Below are 17,678 nucleotides of genomic sequence, written 5' to 3' on the forward strand. Positions count from 1 at the left end.
GCAAGGCGTCCCGGACCCGAGACAGGAAGTTAGACCAGGCCCCGCCCCTGGACTTCCGGTTCTGCTCTAGGCAGCCTCTCGGTGGTCGGGGCTTCCGGCCGGGCGCGGGGTGGGCGAGGACGGAGGGAGGTGGGCAGGGGGCGCGGCGGGACCCGGCGCTGAGCGTCCTTCAGCTTCTGCGCCCCGGGAGCGTGGCTGCCCCCGTGTAGACGGGGTCTCGTCTCCCGTGAGCTGTCGGCGCCGACGCTGACGCCGGGCCCCTCCTCTCAGCGGGCCTCCGACGCCTGAGCTGCGGCGTGAAGAGGGAATGGGCTCCGTTCCAGTGGTTCTCAACCTTCTGGCCCTTTAAATACAGCTCCTCATGTTGTGACCCAACCATAACATTATTTTCGTTGCTACTTCATCACTGTCATGTTGCCACTGTTATGAATCGTCATGTAAATATCTGATATGCAGGATGGTCTTAGGCGACCCCTGTGAAAGGGTCGTTCCACCGCCAAAGGGGTCGCGACCCACAGGTTGAGAACCTCTTTAGGACGCAGACGCTGGTGGCTCTCCAGCCTCGCTCTCCCGCTCCCGGGACCACGCGCCTGGGCGAGCTGATGGGAAAGCCTGGCGGTTACCCCTTCCGGCCCCGCCATCCAAACCCCAAACCAGTTCGCTTTTTGGGCCCTCTCGAGCCATGTTCAGAGGCCCGTCCTGCTGCGTCCAGAAAAGCCTCCTTATTTCAGTAGGACATTTTCTTCAAACACTGTGCGTATGTGTGTGCTCGCGCGCGCGTGCGTGTGTGCGTGTGTGTGCGTGTGTGTGTGTGTGTGTGTGTCGTCACACGCCGACGTCAGAACCACGTTTTGGGTGGTGTCTACCCTGCTCCTGCAGGATGATCTCCATAGACATGAAGCAAGACAAGGGACCGTCCTCTCTACGACCACCGGCTGCTTCCTTGTGCAGAATCAGCTTGCTCGCCGGGAAGGACGCCACAGCTCACTCGTCTGTCTTTTCTCCTCCCTGAGCTGCATGTCTGCTGCTCAAGTCCTGGAAGCAGGACACCCTTCGCAAATCAAATGCACCTCTTGCAGCTTTAGCCGGATGGCTGCATGGATAGAGCGTGGGCCTGCGGACCAAAGGGTCCCGGGTTCGATTATCTTGGTTGCAGGCTCCTCCCCACTCCAGTCCTTGGTGGGGGCTCGTTCAGGAGTCAACCGATCCATGTGTTTCTCTCACATCAACTTTTCTCTCTTTCTTTCCCTCTCTCTTCCACTCTCCCTAAAACCCAATGGAAAAATATCCTCAAGTGAAGATTAACCGGAAAAAAAAAAATCACCGTTTTGCAAAGCAAATTCATCCTTTGCAAAGCAAATTCACTTTGGGGTGAAAATAGAGTAAAATAAAACAATAAAGCCACTTTTTTGTGATTGTATTCATAGTTAAGGCATGCATAAAGCCAGTCGTGTTGACTGGCATTCGATAGGTGATCAATTGATACATATACGTTTATTAATTTTCTTATATTGTAAACAGTTTTCTTTCAATTGGTGAGCCGCTGTAACTTGAAATCACAAAGTACTTACAAAAATTTACACTTTCCCATAAATGGTATGATACCAAGGTAAGTTAAATGTTAATATGTACATGTGCACAACTGAATCCAGTCTAGGGAGTATGCGTCTGGGAAAGGTAGAACTGCTTCATTCTCCGTAGTTTCTTATGCAGTGTTCACAACAACGAAAAAGATAGTGCATAGCAACATGTTTTCATTTTCCTCTGAACCTAACTTTGTGATAACGTTAATAGGCTTTTTACATATTTTGATTCCATTAAGGTAGTTTTACATAAATCTTGAATGTTTTTTTCAGACCCTGAAAATGGATACAACATCAAACACTGAGTCAGGCTCTGGAAGGTCATTGGCAACACGCATCCTCCGAGGAATGCAATACGCATCGTCGGAAATGGAGGGATCCGGATCAGAAGCCCGTTGTCCGACGCAGTAATCCACCGACATACGATCGTACCAGCCACGATAAAGAAAAGGTTTTAATAAAATGTTACGAAGATGGTAGAACGGTAAATGAATAAGCTGCCATCGCCAGTATTAAAAACCATACGGCAAAGTCAATTATTTACCAGTATAAGAAGAATGGTTGCGTGTTGATAGAAAAAAAAACGCGGAGGTAAGAGAAGTAGTAAGCTGAACGCCTCGATATTAAACAAAATTGAGCAAATAACTGAAGAAGATCCGTGCGTAGCTTTAAAAGGAATTCGTGACAAGATTCTCAAATCTGAACAACTCTGTGCCATAAGCAAGCATCCCGGTGAGCCAGGGCAGGTAACGGAAGACAGCTAGGCCCCCAGCGCTGCCCGCGATGGAGGCGGGGCCTAAAGATGGTGCGGGCGAGGCTTGAGCGGGAGGCGGAGTCGAAGGCCGGCGCAGGGGCGGGCCTGAGCGCGTGCATGTGAGGGGGCGGGGCCTGAGGTGGTGTGGGGCGGGGCTTGAGCGGAGGCGGAGTCGAAGGCCGGCGCAGGGGCGGGCCTGAGCGCGTGCATGTGAGGGGGCGGGGCCTGATGTGGTGTGGGGCGGGGCTTGAGCGGAGGCGGAGTCGAAGGCCGGCGCAGGGGCGGGCCTGAGCGCGTGCATGTGAGGGGGCGGGGCCTGAGGTGGTGTAGGGCGTAGACTGAGCGCACGGGCGGGGAAGGCGGAGTCCAGGGACGGAGTCGAAGGGCGGGGCCTGTGGGGCAGCCCCAGCGTGAGACAGGGAAGGGGGGCGTGGCCTGAGCCCAGGATGGGGGCGGGGCCGGTAGGGGACCCGCCCACCGCGCGTGGAATGGGTCGGCTTGGCTGGAGTTTCTTTTTTTTCTTTATGGATTAAGGCATTACATATGTGTCCTTATCCCCCCCTATTGCCCCCACCCCCCCACTCACTGGCTGGAGTTTCTTGGCCGAGCTCAGGCCATTGGGGTCGCAGCTCCCGGACCAAGGCGGGACCACCGTGGGCGCCCGCTGGACCCGGTCGGTAGCCGGGTAGGCCGTGGGCTCCACACCCGTTGCGGACCCTGCCCCGCAGTCCGGCCGGCTCTGCGGCAGCCACCAGCGGCCAGTTCCAGACGGCGCGCCTCGGCTTCTCCAGCAGTAACTGCCGCTCCTCCTCATTCGGGCTCCGAGCCTCCCAGCCGGGATCGCGCCCCGCGCCCGGGCGGTGGTGGCCCGAGCGTCCGGAGGCCACCGCGCCGGGATCAGCTCCCCAGGACCCGCCCCGCGGATGCAGACCCGGCGAGAACTACATTTCCCAGGCTGCTGCGCGGTTCCCGCAGTTTCCGCTCTTCACGGAGCGCCTGTGCGCCAGGGAGGACTCCAAGTCCCCGCATGCCCCGGGAGCACCGCGCGCCCCGCCCCTCCACCTGGCTCTGGCGCGCGGCTGGACACCGCCAGGGCCGGAAGTAGCCAGCTGGCAGCGGGGCAGGTGAGGTGGCGTGGGGTGCAGGGGAGATCCCTTGAACACCGAGGGAGGGTGAGACGTCGCGCGCCGGGCCTGGGCCCTCCCCGACTGCCCGGAGCCCGAGGGGTGCTGGGGCCCCGGGGGCGTGGGCGGGACCCGAGGGCGCTGGCGGGTATCCCGGCCGTGGGAGGGTCCTGGAGACCCGGGAGGGGTCCTGGCTCCCAGGTGCCTGTGGAGGGCCCGGCAAGGGCCTGGGGCGTGGGCGGGAACCCGCGGCTGTAGGTGGCCCTGGGCCTGAGGAGGGATCCGAGGGAGCGGTGGGAGCTGGACCCGTGGGGTCTCCCCACAGGCCTGCTGCTGGACTGCCTGTGCGGGCGGGAGCAGCAGCGGGTGTCTGGGCAGGACCCCTCCTGTCGGGGCTGGGCAGGGGGCCCTGCAGCGGGCTCAGGCCTTCCAGTAGGGACTCAAGCCGATTTCCAGGCCCCAAGATAGGGTACGCGGGGGTGGCGGTGCCCCGAGGCCTGGGACAGGTGGAACGGGGGACAGGCTGTGTGGCTGGGAGGGTAGGAGGGATGACTCGAGCCAGCTGGGTCTCTCCCCTCCTGGGGGCAGCGTCCTGGGCCAGCCTTTGGACAGATGACCCTAAACAGCAGCATCCCAGGAGCCTAGAGCTCGGTCGGATGGAAGCACGATGGCCTCAGCCTCACACCCTTTGGTTGTGCAGGAGCAGCGCCATGGGTGAGCCCCAGGGGTCCATGCGGATCCTAGTGACAGGGGGCTCTGGGCTGGTGGGCAGAGCCATCCAGAAGGTGGTGGCAGACGGGGCCAGGATGCCAGGCGAGGACTGGGTGTTCGTCTCCTCCAAGGATGCCGATCTCACGTGAGTGGGCCCATCCCTAGCGCACCCACCCCCCAGGCCCTCTCCGACAGCTCTGGGCCAGGCCCACCCCTGAGCCTGGTGGCCTCCTGTCTGCAACCTCCCCGCCAGGTGGCAGGCGTGGCCTGGGTGTGCACAGCTCTGCTCCCAGGCAAACATCCTCCCACACCCTCATAGCAGCAGTGCCTGAACTGGCCCCCTTATCTTGGGGCAGCCCATCCCGCCAGGGGCCCTGCCCAGCCCCATCTCCAGTTCCGCAACCCCAGGGGCTGGTCCCCTCGGCCTTCAAGGGACCGCTGACAGCCCGGCTCTCCCCAGGGATGCTGCACAGACCCGAGCCCTGTTCGAAAAGGTACGGCCCACGCACGTCGTCCATCTTGCTGCCATGGTGGGGGGCCTGTTCCGGAACATTAAATACAACCTGGACTTCTGGGTGAGTGAAGGGCCGCGGTGAGCCCTGGAGCCAGGAGCCGGCTTCTGGGAGCTTCCTGGCTGGCTTCCCACACGCATGGTCAGGGCTGGGCACAGCCTGTGGGCGGAGGGCATGCAGGTGGGTCTGGGGGCACTTGGCCGAATAGAAAAAGCCGCGGAGCTGCCCAGCAGGCGGGGAACTGAAGGAAGTCAGCCTCCGCTGTGGGGCTCGGGGCTGGTTCCTGCCACTGCGCTTCCAGATGCTCCTGCTCCGGGACCTCTTGGTCCAGCTGCACCGGCCCGGCCCGCCGCGTGCAGCTGTGTGAGCTGGGCTCCGGTCTGTGCCATGTGCTCTTGGGGGATGGGGCGTGCTGTAAGGGGCAGGAGGAGGATGGGGCGCTGTCAGGCTGTGCCTGCGTGTTGGTCTTGGTGTGGTTCAGCCCGGCCAGACACAGCCTTCTCTGCAGCCTAGCCACCCTCCCTCCCATCTCCCCAGGCCAGTCCGAAAGCTGGGCCACCTCATGTCCAATTTCCAGGGGGCAGGTGGGGCCCTGGGAGGGTGGGGACAGTGAAGGCTTCACTGCTCCTGGGCAGGAGAGCGGGTGCGCGCCTCTGGGTCGGTGAGATTGGGCCACTGAGCTCCTTCTGCCCCTGCCCTGAGCAGCCCCGGAGCTGGGGCCCGGTCCTGAGCTGAGGGGTGGGGTCCTCTCCTCCAGGCCCCTCCCACAGCCGGGAGTGGGACCGCCAGCTCAGGATGTCAGACTGAGGGGCAGGAGGACAAGCAGGCTCAGGCACCGCCCCCGTTGGAGGAGCCAGGGTGTGTCCCCACTTCTGTCCCTGGAGGAGCAGGTAGGGGTTGGGGTCCTGCCTGGAGGGGCCTGAACCTGCCCCCCCCCACCCCCAGAGGAAAAATGTGCATATCAACGACAACGTCCTGCACTCGGCCTTCGAGGTGGGAGCTCGCAAGGTGGTGTCCTGCCTGTCCACCTGCATCTTCCCTGACAAGACCACCTACCCTATCGACGAGACCATGGTGAGACCGCCGGCGGGGCGGGGCGTGAGGGCTGGGCGGGGCCGGGAAGCAGCGGCCTCTAACCCCACCCCCACCCCCCAGATCCACAACGGGCCGCCGCACAGCAGCAACTTTGGCTACTCCTACGCCAAGAGGATGATCGACGTGCAGAACAGGTCCTCCCGCCACCCGCCCAGCTGGAGCCCGCCAGGAATGGGGGAGAGGGCCCGAGGGTGGGGGGCCCAGTGGGTCACCCGTGGGGCTCCCAGGCCTCCTCTCCCTCCTCTGCTGGCCTCTGGTTATTCCATCGCAAGGAGGCCGGGACGGGGTGGGGCGGGGCGGGGCGAGCCGCGGAGAGCGGGGCCGGAGGGCCGGAGGGACGCTGTGCTCTGCAGGGCCTACTTCCAGCAGCATGGCTGCACCTTCACCGCCGTCATCCCCACCAACGTCTTCGGGCCCCACGACAACTTCAACATCGAGGACGGCCACGTGCTGCCCGGCCTGATCCACAAGGTGCACCTGGCTAAGAGTGAGTGCCTGCTGCCCCAGGCCCCGCCCTCCGATGGGCCCCTGGGGCTCAGCTGGGGGAGGTGTGCGCTGACTGCCCCGCCCCCTGACAAGCCCCTCCCCTGACACGCCCCTCCGCCTGACAAGCCCCTCCCCGAATTGCAGGCAGCGGCTCCGCCCTGACGGTGTGGGGCACCGGGAAGCCCCGGAGGCAGTTCATCTACTCACTGGTTCGTGCTGGAGGGCACACAGCTGTCCCCAGAGCAGCCCAGGCCGGCCTCGCTGGGTGGGGGGGGGGGTGGGGGGGGACAAGGGGGGCGGGGGGGAGCCTGGAGTGGGGAGGCCTGGCTGACACCTGGAGGAGCAGCCACTGGTCCTCGCTGAGCCCCATGGGTTTGCTGGGTGCAGCGCCGAGCTCAGCGGGAGCGAGGACTGGACCCGTGGGGGATGAGCCGGCCAAGGGCTGCCCCAAGGGAGGGATCCGGGCTTAGCCGGGCTGCTGGGAGAGGTGACTGGGCCCCTGTGGCCGTGACTTGTGGCCTCTGACCCTGCCTGGCTGACTAGGACCTGGCGCGGCTCCTCCTCTGGGTCCTGCGGGAGTACAATGAGGTGGAGCCCATCATCCTGTCAGGTGGGCACCGGGCTCGGCGTGGGGTGGGGGCGGGGGCCCAGGCAGCGGAGGCTGACCTGGCCTCGGCCGCGCTCCCTGCAGTGGGCGAGGAGGATGAAGTCTCCATCCAGGAGGCTGCCGAGGCCGTGGTGGAGGCCATGGACTTCCACGGGGAGGTCACCGTATCCTGATAAACGGATGGGGCTCACCCTGGGAGCTGGAGGGCAGAGCCTCCCGGGAAAGGCGGGGGAGGTTCAAGGGCAGGCTGGGGGCGGGGCTGCCCTTGTGCTATGGCCTTGACCAGGCTCCCAGTTTGATACAACCAAGTCGGACGGGCAGTTTAAGAAGACGGCCAGTAACGGCAAGCTGCGGGCCTACCTGCCCGACTTCCGGTTCACGCCCTTCAAGCAGGGTGAGCCCCTGCCCCTCACGGCTCGCCCGCCCCCGTCCCTCAAGACCCCCTGGCCTCTCCTTCCTGGCTCTGGGCGACCACTGCCCGGCCCGAGGCCTCAGCTTCCTACTCCAGCCAGGGGTGGACGGCTGGCAGGTTTGGTGTTCAAACCCTCATCAGGCAGCAGGAAACAGGGGTGACTACCCTTTGAGGCTGGGGACCCCACCGCCCCTGCCTCCCTTGGAGCTCCCTGCAGCCTGCCCTCACCTGCCGCCCCTCACCTCCCCCTGCAGCTGTGAAGGAGACCTGTGCCTGGTTCAGTGACAACTACGAGCAGGCGCGGAAGTGAGCAGTGAGCTGGTGGTGGCCCGGCGCCCCTGCCCCAGACCCCGCGGCTGCTCAGCTGGCAGAGCCCAGGGGCTGCACCCTCAGACCCTGCCGGGAGTCAAGGGCACTGCCCAGCAACTCGGCCCACATGCCACCCCTCCCCCAGGGAGGCTCCAGGCAGCTGTCCAGTGGAGCCAGCATTCACGTCATTCCTCAGGGAAACCAAGGCCTGGCCAGGCCCCGCACCTTGCTCCTCAGGTCCAGTGCCCAGGTCCTGCGTGTGTCCACTTCTGAGCTTGTTTTCCTAGGAGCCAATAAAGTGCATTTCACAGGCCCGGCCCCAGCCACTCTGTGCCAGCTGTCCCCCACCCCAGGCACTGCCTGCTCGAGCCTGGCCAGCCCCAGGACCCGCTGCCCCTACTGACTGCCCAGCCCCTGAGAGGTGCTGGGCCACGGCCGCCAACCGCGCCTGGGGTGGCGGAGGAGGTGGAGACATGGAGAGGCCCGTGTGTGGGCAGGAAGCAGGCAGGCCACAGGGGTGAGACAGGCTGGGCGCTCCCTGCTGGACCCCTGGCCACGAGCAGGCCTGGTGACCTGAGCTCCCAAGGGCTTTGGGGAAAGAGGCTGGGGCTGGATTTGGACAGGCCAAGGGGAGGATGGTGATTGGGTAGCTCAGCCTCCCTCCACCCCTCAGGCGGCAGCTTATTCCATGAACAGTAACAGGTGTCACTGAGGTGAGTGTCTGGGCCTCCCATTCTCAATAGGAGCCGGGCAAAGTTCAGACAGATTGCCTCGGCCAGCCAGCTGGCACTGGTGTGGGCCCTGGCGCACCCAGCTCCAAAGCTGGTGGCTGGACTGCCTTGCCCAGGACCCAGGCACCCTCCCTGGCCTGGGGCCCGCCTCTTGTCAGGGCCCCTCTCTGCCGTGCCCAGTGCCACCTTCACCTAGCTCTGCTCCGACCCAGAGGCGTCTGCCTCGTCCACTCCTTCCTTCGTCTGTTACCCGGTATTGGCTGTCTCACAGTGCCAGGCCCAGGAGCCCACCTCTCTCCCCAGGCCCCACTGACTTCCCACTGAACTTGCCACCACCCAGGCAAGCCCAGGCATCTATCCCACGGGCCTCCCCACGGCTGGTCAGGGAGCCCCTCCCATGTCAGTGCCTCCCCGTGGTCTCAGCGCTGGTCCTTCCCTCCTGGGCGCCCACCCTGCCGTGCGGGATTGTGCGGGATTGTAGCGATCCATTTGCTTGTCTGCAAACACTTGGAGCTCCAGGACCCTCCAGTGTAACCTCTGGGCTCCCCTGTGGGATTCAGGGCGGGTGGCGCCTGAGCTGGAGCGGGATCCGCCAGGTGAGGACAGTGGGAAGGAGGCCAGACCGAGCAGAGGCCTGGACACACCGGCAGGACGCGAGCAGTGTGTCCTGAGCCCCTGGTTGTGTGTGTGTTTACATAGAGGCGCCGTCTCCCCAGACAGTGCGCGCAGAACGCGGGTGCTCAGGCCGAGGTTCAGCCGCCCGGTGTCAGGTCCGCTCTGTGTGGCCCCATCCCGACCAGAGCGGTCCCAGGCCACACTCTGCAGGGACAACGACGAGTGGATCAGGCTGAGCAGCAAAGAGCCGCACCAGCTGCCATCGCGGACCTCCCGCCTTCCTTCCCCGCGCCCGCCCCGGCCCTGGTCGGCCTCTACCACGGGCCCTGCCGCCGGGCACTCCTGGGGCCCCGAGCTCTCCTGCCTCCCCGCTGCCCGGCGACCATCCCTCAGCGGCTCCGGGCTCCGTCCGCAGCGTCCCCACGAGGGACACCACCGGGCACGCCCCGGGGCACCGACCTCCGGGACAGGTCGGGGGAGACCCCCCTTTGGAAAACCAGGACCTGCTCTGCACACACCCGCCCGGATGGGTCCGGCTCGCCGCCGCTCTCCTGCTGGGACCGGGCTCCCGCCGGCCGCGCTCCACGCGCAACGACTCCGGGCGCCGCCAGCTCGGCCCCGGGACGCGTCCCGCCCACGCCACGCCCACCGGATGTCTGACGCCAAACCCTCCGACCAATGAGCGGAGAAGGGGCGGGACCCACTGCTCCACGAGCTGTGGAGCGCAGAGCCCGACGGGAGGGGGCGGAGCGTGAGGTCCCGAGAGCCAATGACGAGGAAGGGGCGGGACGGCGTAGCCCATTGGCGGGATGGGGCGAGACGGGGCGTGGCCTGGGGAGCCCGGTCGGCGTGATGGCGGCGGTGGCGGCTGCGAAACCGACCTCTCGGCGCGTGGGCTTCGTGGGCGCGGGCCGCATGGCGGAGGCCATCGCGCAGGGCCTCATCCGAGCAGGTGGGGCGCGCGGGGACGTCCGGCGCCGGGCTGGTGTGGGCGGGACGAGCCTGTCTGGCCGAGCTCACCTGCCCGCGGGGATGGATCCGGCAGAACCTCCGGCGGAGCCTAGCAGCCAGGGATCTGCACGCTGGGGTCCCAGGGTGGAGCGGGTGCGGGCGGCGGGGCTGGGGTCCCAGGGTGGAGCGGGTGCGGGCGGCGGGGTTGTGGTCCCAGGTGGGTCCGGTGCGGGCGGCGGGGCTGGGGTCCCAGGGTGGAGCGGGTGCGGGCAGCGGGGCTGGGGTCCCAGGGTGGAGCGGGTGCGGGCGGCGGGGCTGGGGTCCCAGGGTGGAGCGGGTGCGGGCGGCGGGGGCTGGGGTCCCAGGTGGGTCCGGTGCGGGCGGCGGGGCTGGGGTCCCAGGGTGGAGCGGGTGCGGGCGGCGGGGCTGGGGTCCCAGGGTGGAGCGGGTGCGGGCGGCGGGGTTGTGGTCCCAGGTGGGTCCGGTGCGGGCGGCGGGGGCTGGGGTCTCAGGGTGGAGCGGGTGCGGGCGGCGGGGCTGGGGTCCCAGGGTGGAGCGGGTGCGGGCGGCGGGGGCTGGGGTCCCAGGGTGGAGCGGGTGCGGGCGGCGGGGGCTGGGGTCCCAGGTGGGTCCGGTGCGGGCGGCGGGGGCTGGGGTCCCAGGGTGGAGCGGGTGCGGGCGGCGGGGGCTGGGGTCCCAGGGTGGAGCGGGTGCGGGCGGCGGGGGCTGGGGTCCCAGGGTGGAGCGGGTGCGGGCGGCGGGGCTGGGGTCCCAGGGTGGAGCGGGTGCGGGCGGCGGGGCTGGGGTCCCAGGGTGGAGCGGGTGCGGGCAGCGGGGCTGGGGTCCCAGGTGGGTCCGGTGCGGGCGGCGGGGCTGGGGTCTCAGGGTGGAGCGGGTGCGGGCGGCGGGGTTGTGGTCCCAGGTGGGTCCGGTGCGGGCGGCGCGGGCTGGGGTCTCAGGGTGGAGCGGGTGCGGGCGGCGGGGCTGGGGTCCCAGGTGGGTCCGGTGCAGGCGGCGGGGGCCCAGGCGGAGTCGCTGTCCCCACAGGAGCCACCCGCGCGGCCAGAGAGCACCCGGGTGGCGGGGCCGAGTTGAGAAGCTATGAGTGTAGAGAATAAAATAACCTCCGGGTTTGCAAGGTTTGGCTCAAACGAAGGAAAAGTAAGGTATCTTATGAGTTATGTGTTGGAGGGACCCTACTTGGGGGTTCAGTTAACCTCCCGGGCCGTCCTCCGCGCTCCCGTGGCGACTGGACATGTTGTTACAGACGCGGAGCGAGTGTCCTTTCCGGGGCAGCGCTGGCCGAGTCCGGGCTCTCGCGCCGGCTCCCTGGCCTTGGGCTCCCTGGCCTTGGTCGGGTGGCTTAACCTCCCTGAGCCCCGATTCTCTTTCGGGTTTGCACCAGCTCCCTCCCCGCGACCCGCAGGATCCCTCTGCCTCTGCACTAAGGACGCGGGGGGCCAGGTCATCCCCTTTGGAGACACTGGTTTGCTGCTTCGCAGTAACTAGAAGTCCTGTCCTGGGGAGAACGGGCTGGCCTTCTGCCTTTCGCCGTCTACTGAAGGCCAGAGGGTCAAAACCAGTCACAGAACAGTTTATGCGAGTCTCGGGCGTTTTACTGTGGAGACCATCAGTATCTCCTGCCTCCAGGGCCGGGCCGGTTCCCTGTTGAGCACAGTGGACATCACGGGCTCAGGTTTGGGGTGCACTTCTGCCGTCCGTTAGACCTCCCTAGGCCGGTCCTCCACACACCCGGGTGCTTTACCCACTCCCAGGGGAGCCCCACCCCCACTGGGCCTCACCACCATCAGGTCCCCCTCCTCCAGCTCCCAGTCCCTGGAGGCAGAGGCCCCTGGGATCTGTGTCCTCACAGGATGAGGCCAGCTCTGCTCCCGTGGCCGCAGGGCGTCTGGACGCGGCAGCACGAATGGCCGGGACTGCGTGTGGAACTCAGTCGCCTGCTTGCCTGGGCCCGGCTGCACGGAGCACCTCTGCTGAGCCCTGGGTTCTTGGACAGTCTCAGGCCAGCCGAGGGCCATCTTCAGGAAGGGGCAGCCAGGCCGGCTCCGCCCCTCCCTGCCCCCCGCCCCCCACCCCCTCAATAACACCTGTCCTTCCCTTCCTCTCCAGGGAAGGTGGAAGCCCAGCACGTGCTGGCCAGTGCACCAACGGACAGGAACCTCTGTCACTTCCGGGTGAGCCGGGGCCCAGCTCTTCTGAACTGAGGCTCCTTCCGGGGACCCAGGGGGGCTCTTGGCTCCTGCCCCTCTGAGACACTTCTTGAGGCCAGGGAAGTCCTGCCTACGTAGCTAAGGTGTGAGGCTGGCTGGGCTGGGCTGGGGAAGCGGAGGTCAAAGGCTAGGAGGAAAGTCCAGGTTGTGGAGGGCCATGGCAGAGTAAAGGGCTGTGGGTTTGTGCGCTTGTGTGCGTGTGCGTGTGCGTATGTGTATGTGCACGCATGCCTATGCTGGGGTGGGCAGGGATGGTCGTGGGCACTCACGGGTTGGAGAGCTTGCAGAGGTGCTGCCATCAGGGAGTCTGTGAGGCTCAGGGTTGGATCCTGAGCAAGAGGGGGTGGCCTGGGCGAGCCCGCGGCATTGGGCGTGGGGTGGTGCAGGCATTTGCCACAGGAGAGACCCACAGGAACCAGGGGAGTGCAGGGTGGCCTCCAGCCAGAAGGGCCGAGGGAGGGCCAGGCAGGTGCCCACTTACCCGTCCTGGCCCCTGCGTCCCGGCACAGGCTCTGGGCTGCCAGACCACCCATTCCAACCAGGAGGTGCTTCAGAGCTGCTCCCTCGTCTTCTTTGCCACCAAGCCCCACGTCTTGCCCGCCGTCCTGGCCGAGGTGGCCCCTGTGGTCACCGCCGAGCACGTCCTGGTGTCTGTGGCTGCCGGGGTTCCTCTCAGCTCCCTGGAGGAGGTGAGTGGCCCATGGGAGGAGGGCGATGAGGCTGTGACCTCAGACCAGTGCCAGCCTGGGCTCAGCATGGGGGGACAGGTGGCAGCCAGCCTGCAGAACGGCCAGGCGGCCACGGGGCCTGGGGTTAGGGTTCCTTCTGGCGCCACACCAGGGAAGTGGGAGGGAGCTGGCTGAGGTGTGGCCTGGCTCTGACCACAGCCTCTCTCTGGCCAGCTGCTTCCTCCGCACACACGGGTGCTGCGGATCTCCCCCAACCTGCCCTGCGTGGTCCAGGAGGGGGCCATGGTGCTGGCCCGGGGCCGCCACGCGGGGAGCAGCGAGGTCGAGCTCCTGCGGACTCTGCTGGAGGCCTGCGGGCAGTGCGAGGAGGTGCCTGAGGCCCAGGTGGACGTCCACACGGGCCTCAGTGGCAGTGGAGTGGCCTTCGTGAGTGTTACCTGCCCCCCCCCCCCCCCCGCCCCCAGGCCAGCCATCAGCCAAGTCCCTGTGGCCGCTCCTACCCTCAGATGCGACAGCGTGGTCCCTGCTGCCCATGAGCCCGGCTCCCCCAAGTCACTGCCCTCCTGGCCTCAGCTCTGGGCCCTGCCCTGTGGCCGGTGCCTGGGCCGGATCCGGGCCGGCTCCTGAAGGTCCGAGCCTTTTCCCGCGGGGGCTGCGCCCAGGGGAGCGTTGGCTCTGACTCCGCCGCCCCCACAGGTGTGCGTGTTCTCTGAGGCCCTGGCTGAAGGCGCCATCAAGATGGGCATGCCCAGTGGCCTGGCTCACCGCATCGCCGCCCAGACCCTGCTGGTGAGTGACTGGCCCGGGACCAGGGAAAGGGGTGAGCCTGGGGGCCTCCCGGAGCAGAGGGGACGCGTGGCAAAGCTGCACAGGGCGGCGAGGGAGAGGGGTTCCTCTGTCCCCCGTCACTGCCCCCCGTGCTCCTCTCCCAGGGGACAGCCAAGATGCTGCTGCAGGAGGGGCAGCACCCGGCCCAGCTGCGGACGGACGTGTGCACGCCGGGCGGCACCACCATTCATGGCCTTCACGCCCTGGAGCAGGGTGGGCTGCGGGCAGCCACCATGAGCGCCGTGGAGGCCGCCACCTGCCGGGCCAAGGAGCTCAGCAGGAAGTAGGGTCCCAGAGCAGCCCTGCCCCCATGTCCTCTCCCAGCCCCTCCCTGAGGACTGGTTCTCTGACCCCTGGGCCCTCACGGGGAATGCGAGGGGCAGGACCGGAGGGACCCTGAGCGTCCATCACCTGGCCACCATCCAGGGGCCGTAGCTCCGAGGCCTGAGCACTGTGGTGCTGGTCGGGCCCGCACGAGACCTGCTCCCCTAGTGAAGCCAGTCTGTCCTGTTAGTGGGGTGGCCTGGGGCCTTGAGGGGGCCTTGTGGGGGAAGGGCCGCATCAGGGTTGGAAGGATGGGCCTTGGCCAGTAGGGACCACACCCTGGCTTCAGCTGGCTTGGCCCTCCCCGAGACCCCAGGCTCCTGGCAAGGGGCAGGTGTCACTGGCTCTGGTGAGCCTTCTCTGTCAAGTCCTGAGGGTCCCAGGCCTCTTCTGACTGCAGGTCCTGGCCCTCCCCATGTCCCTGAACAGACTGTCGGGCTGGGCACTGGGGCGAGGCGGGGCTGTGGGGCCTTTGGTGGGGGTGGCCTGCAGCTCTGCCCCCAAGGCTCACTGAGGACTCCCGCCCGCCAAGGCCCCAGAGGCTGGCGCTCCCCTGGCTTCCACCCGGTTCCCGCTGCCACCTACCAGCGAGGCCTCAGGGAGTCACCTGGAGGGCGCTGGGGCCCTCCACAGCAGCCACCCGCCATCCAGGCAGCCCCAGGCGGTCCCTCCTCCCAGGCCTCCTCCACCGTTCCTGCCTCTGGTCGGAGGGTCTGCCAGAGTCCATTTCGCAGAGGAGGGCTTTCTCTCCTGTGAAGTGGGAATAAAGTCGCTGTCCTGTAGCACCGAGTGGCCGGTACTTAGCGGGAGGCGGAAAAGCCAAATCCCTGGGCCTGGCAGCGGTCAGTGACTCCCGCCGTCACCCCCAGCACCCAGCCACGCATCGCCTCACAGTCCTGGGGCCCAGGGTGGGCTCGGCCCAGCAGCCACTCCCTGAATGAGGTCCGTGGTGAGCCCCAGCCACCTGGAGAACACGTGGATTCAAGGGGGGCAGGCTCGCAGCGCAGCCCCTGGCCGGCCAGGTCTCTTCACTTGCCCCACAGCTAACATGGCTTCCCGGAGACACTGGTGCATGTGACGGTTTCTTTGTTCCGTGTTGTCCCGTTTGTATGCCCTCCCACTTTTCAGCATGTGAGGTGTTGTTTTTTAAATATATTTTTTATTGATTTCAGAGAGTAAGGGAGAGGTAGAAACATCAATGATGGGAATCGTTGATTGGCTGCCTCCTGCATGCCCGCGGGCATGTGCCTGACCAGGACTCCAACCCTAACCTCCTGGCTCATAAGTCAACACTCATCCACTGAGCCACAGCGGCTGGGCCATATGAGGTGTTTTAGACTCAAGCGCTCGGTCAGAGCTACACAAATAAGACTTTAGAATAGGGATGTGTGTGAAGTTGGCAGTTCAGCCTTTATTACAAAATACACTGGGCTCATCTGAGCAGGTGAACTCCGCCTTCAGCGAGGCTAGGTGTGAATGTGCCCCTCAGAGCAGGCTGCCCACAGCACCCTCAGGGATACAGCACCAGAGCCAGGCTCACCCGGGGGCACCCTTACCAAGGACCAAGCTGCCGGGGCCCTGCTGCCACCTGGGCTCTTCTCGCCAGCCCGACCTGCATGTGGGCCAATAGGCTGGGGCCCCTGGGTGACGGGCCTCCCAGCTTGAGGCCCTCCCCCTCCTCTCCCATTTCATTCAGGTAGTTCATCTGCTGACTCTGGAGGGCCACTTCCCAAGCATGGAGCCCCTTAGGCAAGCAGTGCCCCTCCCCCCGACTGTTGCAGCCTGGCCTCACCCCCAAAAGCCACATAGGTCAGGGGTGCTTTCAGCAGAAGCCGGTGCACACACCTCTGCCACTGCCGAACGCATGGAGGGGGTCTCCCACGCTGACCCTGACCCTGACCCAGGGCTGCTATGTGGAGAGCAGTGCCTTCGTCAAGGATCGTGAACAGGAGGGGGCTGATGGCTTTGTCCCCGCGCCTTCCAGGCTGCAGGGCCCCTGTGCCAGGCAGGGAGCGTTCCATCCTCCAGGCAGGTTTCCCACTTGCAGACCGTGGATGAGGGATTCGAGCAGATCAACCCAAATCCCGCCTCACTCTCAGGTCATCACAAACCCGGTGACAAGCTCAGATGCCTTCGGGCCCCGCAGATACAGTGAGGGGCAGGCTGTGGATGAGGCCACAACCTGGGGTTCATTTCAGCTTTTGCTGCAGACAAACTCGGGTCCCCCACAGGCAGCCTCTGGCAGGTGCCCTATGACCTCACAGGGAGCTTAGCCCAGGGAGACGTGACTGAACTAGCAGCACCAGGATGGGGCCCAGGGCATGCCAGAACCACGGCCGGGCGCCAGCAGACTCCACCCCAAGGCACCCCCCCATGCCTCCATTTTGGAGGGGACACCTTTACAGGCCTCATGAGGGTGTCCCCTGTCGAGCAAAGCCACAGCCTCCGACCCCCACTTGGCACTCAAACTAGCTTCTCAGGCCCCAGGCCAGTGTGAACCAGCCTCGCTTTACCCAGTGCCCACTTGGCCTCCAGACAGGCCCCAGCCTCCTCTTGGGGTGCAGCCTTGGCTCCCATGCAAGAAATCTGACATGGCCTCATGGACTCCAGCACCCCCTGCACAGGCCCACGAGGGCTGCAAAGGCTGGGAGCCTTGGCCAGAGGCTGCCTGGAACCTCGTGCACTCTCGCCTGCTGTCCATCTGGTCAGAGTCTGTAAAGGCAGGGCTCCTGGGGGGCGGGTCTGACTGCAGAGGCCGCCTAGGTGTGCAGGCTCCACAGCTGGCAGGGGCGGCCGCCCTTCCCCTGCTCCCATTCTCCACACCCTCCCTCACTTTCAGATTTGAGGTGTGCGTGCACTGGGGGAGTCCTAAGTTCATGGTCTTTGACTTGTGTGAAATCTGCTCGGGGGCGCCCTCTAGCGGCCACCCCAGGGCAGCCATTCCACCAACACCCGTCTGCAGCCTCTGGCCACCCGGAAGACATGGGGCCAGGACCCGCAGCGCCTCTGCAAAGGCAGCTCTCAGGAGGGACAGGGATCTGAATCGAGTGGACAGGGCAGCGGACCCTGTAAGAGCTGGGCTGAAACGCAGGAAACTTTACACCGCCACCCAGAAGTCCAGGTGCCGGGCGGCGCCCTGGCTGTGCCAGCTGCCAGCAAGGGGAGGCGCCCGAGGGCTAAGGCACTGCAGGGTGGCTCCGTATGGCTGCCAGGAGCCTGTTCCCTGTTCCGGTCGGTGGGTGGGTGAGTGGCCTTGGGCCCTGGGCCTGAACAAAGTAGGCTGTGGCTGCTGGGAGAGTCCAGCGAGCTTGTCCAGTCATTGGTCAGGTCACCAGGGCCCAGATCCAGTTGCATGCTAACCCCACAGAACAAGAGAGCTGCTCGGAGAACGTATTTTCTTAGGAAAATTAGAAGTCAGAGTGGAACAGATGCTCCTGCTGCATCCAGAATGTTAGGAGGCCTGCGTGCTGGGCACCGTTTCCCAGACCCGAGTGAGGCTGGACCCAGGCTGCGGACTGCGACCACCCCTGCCCCCAAGTATCTGTGAAAACGGCCTTAATGTGTTAAAAACCCAGGGGTCGTGCCTCCCCACTGAGAAGCCATGGCTGTGGCTGTGGCTGTGGCTGTGGCACAGGAACCCACAGCACAGAGGCTCAGGGTGGACAGCCGGGCCAGGCCGTTCCTTGTCCAGTGCAAGCTGACAGGCCATGGGGGAG

The 17,678-nt window shown here is 65.6% G+C and overlaps 2 protein-coding genes across 3 annotated transcripts; both read left to right on the plus strand.

The window, feature by feature from the left end:
• The first annotated feature begins 2,809 nt into the window (after window positions 1-2,809).
• On the plus strand, window positions 2,810-7,906 carry GFUS (GDP-L-fucose synthase). 2 transcript variants are annotated; one of them, XM_081111706.1, is made up of 11 exons: window positions 2,810-3,461; window positions 4,162-4,317; window positions 4,633-4,747; window positions 5,630-5,758; window positions 5,840-5,913; window positions 6,133-6,266; window positions 6,410-6,474; window positions 6,809-6,875; window positions 6,957-7,036; window positions 7,167-7,266; window positions 7,539-7,906. In XM_081111706.1, the coding sequence occupies exons 2-11, from the start codon at window positions 4,172-4,174 to the stop codon at window positions 7,592-7,594; spliced, it is 966 nt and encodes a 321-aa protein (XP_080967832.1). In that variant the 5' UTR covers window positions 2,810-3,461; window positions 4,162-4,171; the 3' UTR covers window positions 7,595-7,906. The 2 variants fall into 2 exon arrangements, with proteins under 2 accessions (XP_080967832.1, XP_080967833.1); XM_081111707.1 differs by having other exon boundaries at window positions 3,352-3,461; window positions 4,234-4,317.
• A 1,853-nt stretch (window positions 7,907-9,759) lies between these two features.
• PYCR3 (pyrroline-5-carboxylate reductase 3) lies at window positions 9,760-14,744 on the plus strand. The gene is made up of 6 exons (XM_081111708.1): window positions 9,760-9,891; window positions 12,021-12,085; window positions 12,631-12,810; window positions 13,024-13,236; window positions 13,507-13,599; window positions 13,743-14,744. The coding sequence occupies exons 1-6, from the start codon at window positions 9,792-9,794 to the stop codon at window positions 13,923-13,925; spliced, it is 834 nt and encodes a 277-aa protein (XP_080967834.1). The 5' UTR covers window positions 9,760-9,791; the 3' UTR covers window positions 13,926-14,744.
• Window positions 14,745-17,678: the final 2,934 nt, after the last annotated feature.

This window comes from Myotis nattereri, assembly GCF_964212035.1.
Source record: "Myotis nattereri genome assembly, chromosome: 17".
Lineage (NCBI taxonomy): Eukaryota > Metazoa > Chordata > Mammalia > Chiroptera > Vespertilionidae > Myotis > Myotis nattereri.

Bases quoted from the DNA above. Each gene is read 5' to 3' on its own strand.
- GFUS (XM_081111706.1), top strand. From the start codon at position 4,172: ATGGGTGAGCCCCAGGGGTCCATGCGGATCCTAGTGACAGGGGGCTCT. The intron at 4,318-4,632 runs GTGAGTGGGCCC...GGCTCTCCCCAG, and splicing joins TCCAAGGATGCCGATCTCAC to GGATGCTGCACAGACCCGAG. The intron at 6,475-6,808 runs GTTCGTGCTGGA...CTGGCTGACTAG, and splicing joins GGCAGTTCATCTACTCACTG to GACCTGGCGCGGCTCCTCCT.
- PYCR3 (XM_081111708.1), top strand. From the start codon at position 9,792: ATGGCGGCGGTGGCGGCTGCGAAACCGACCTCTCGGCGCGTGGGCTTC. The intron at 12,811-13,023 runs GTGAGTGGCCCA...CTCTCTGGCCAG, and splicing joins CTCTCAGCTCCCTGGAGGAG to CTGCTTCCTCCGCACACACG. The intron at 13,600-13,742 runs GTGAGTGACTGG...CTCCTCTCCCAG, and splicing joins TCGCCGCCCAGACCCTGCTG to GGGACAGCCAAGATGCTGCT.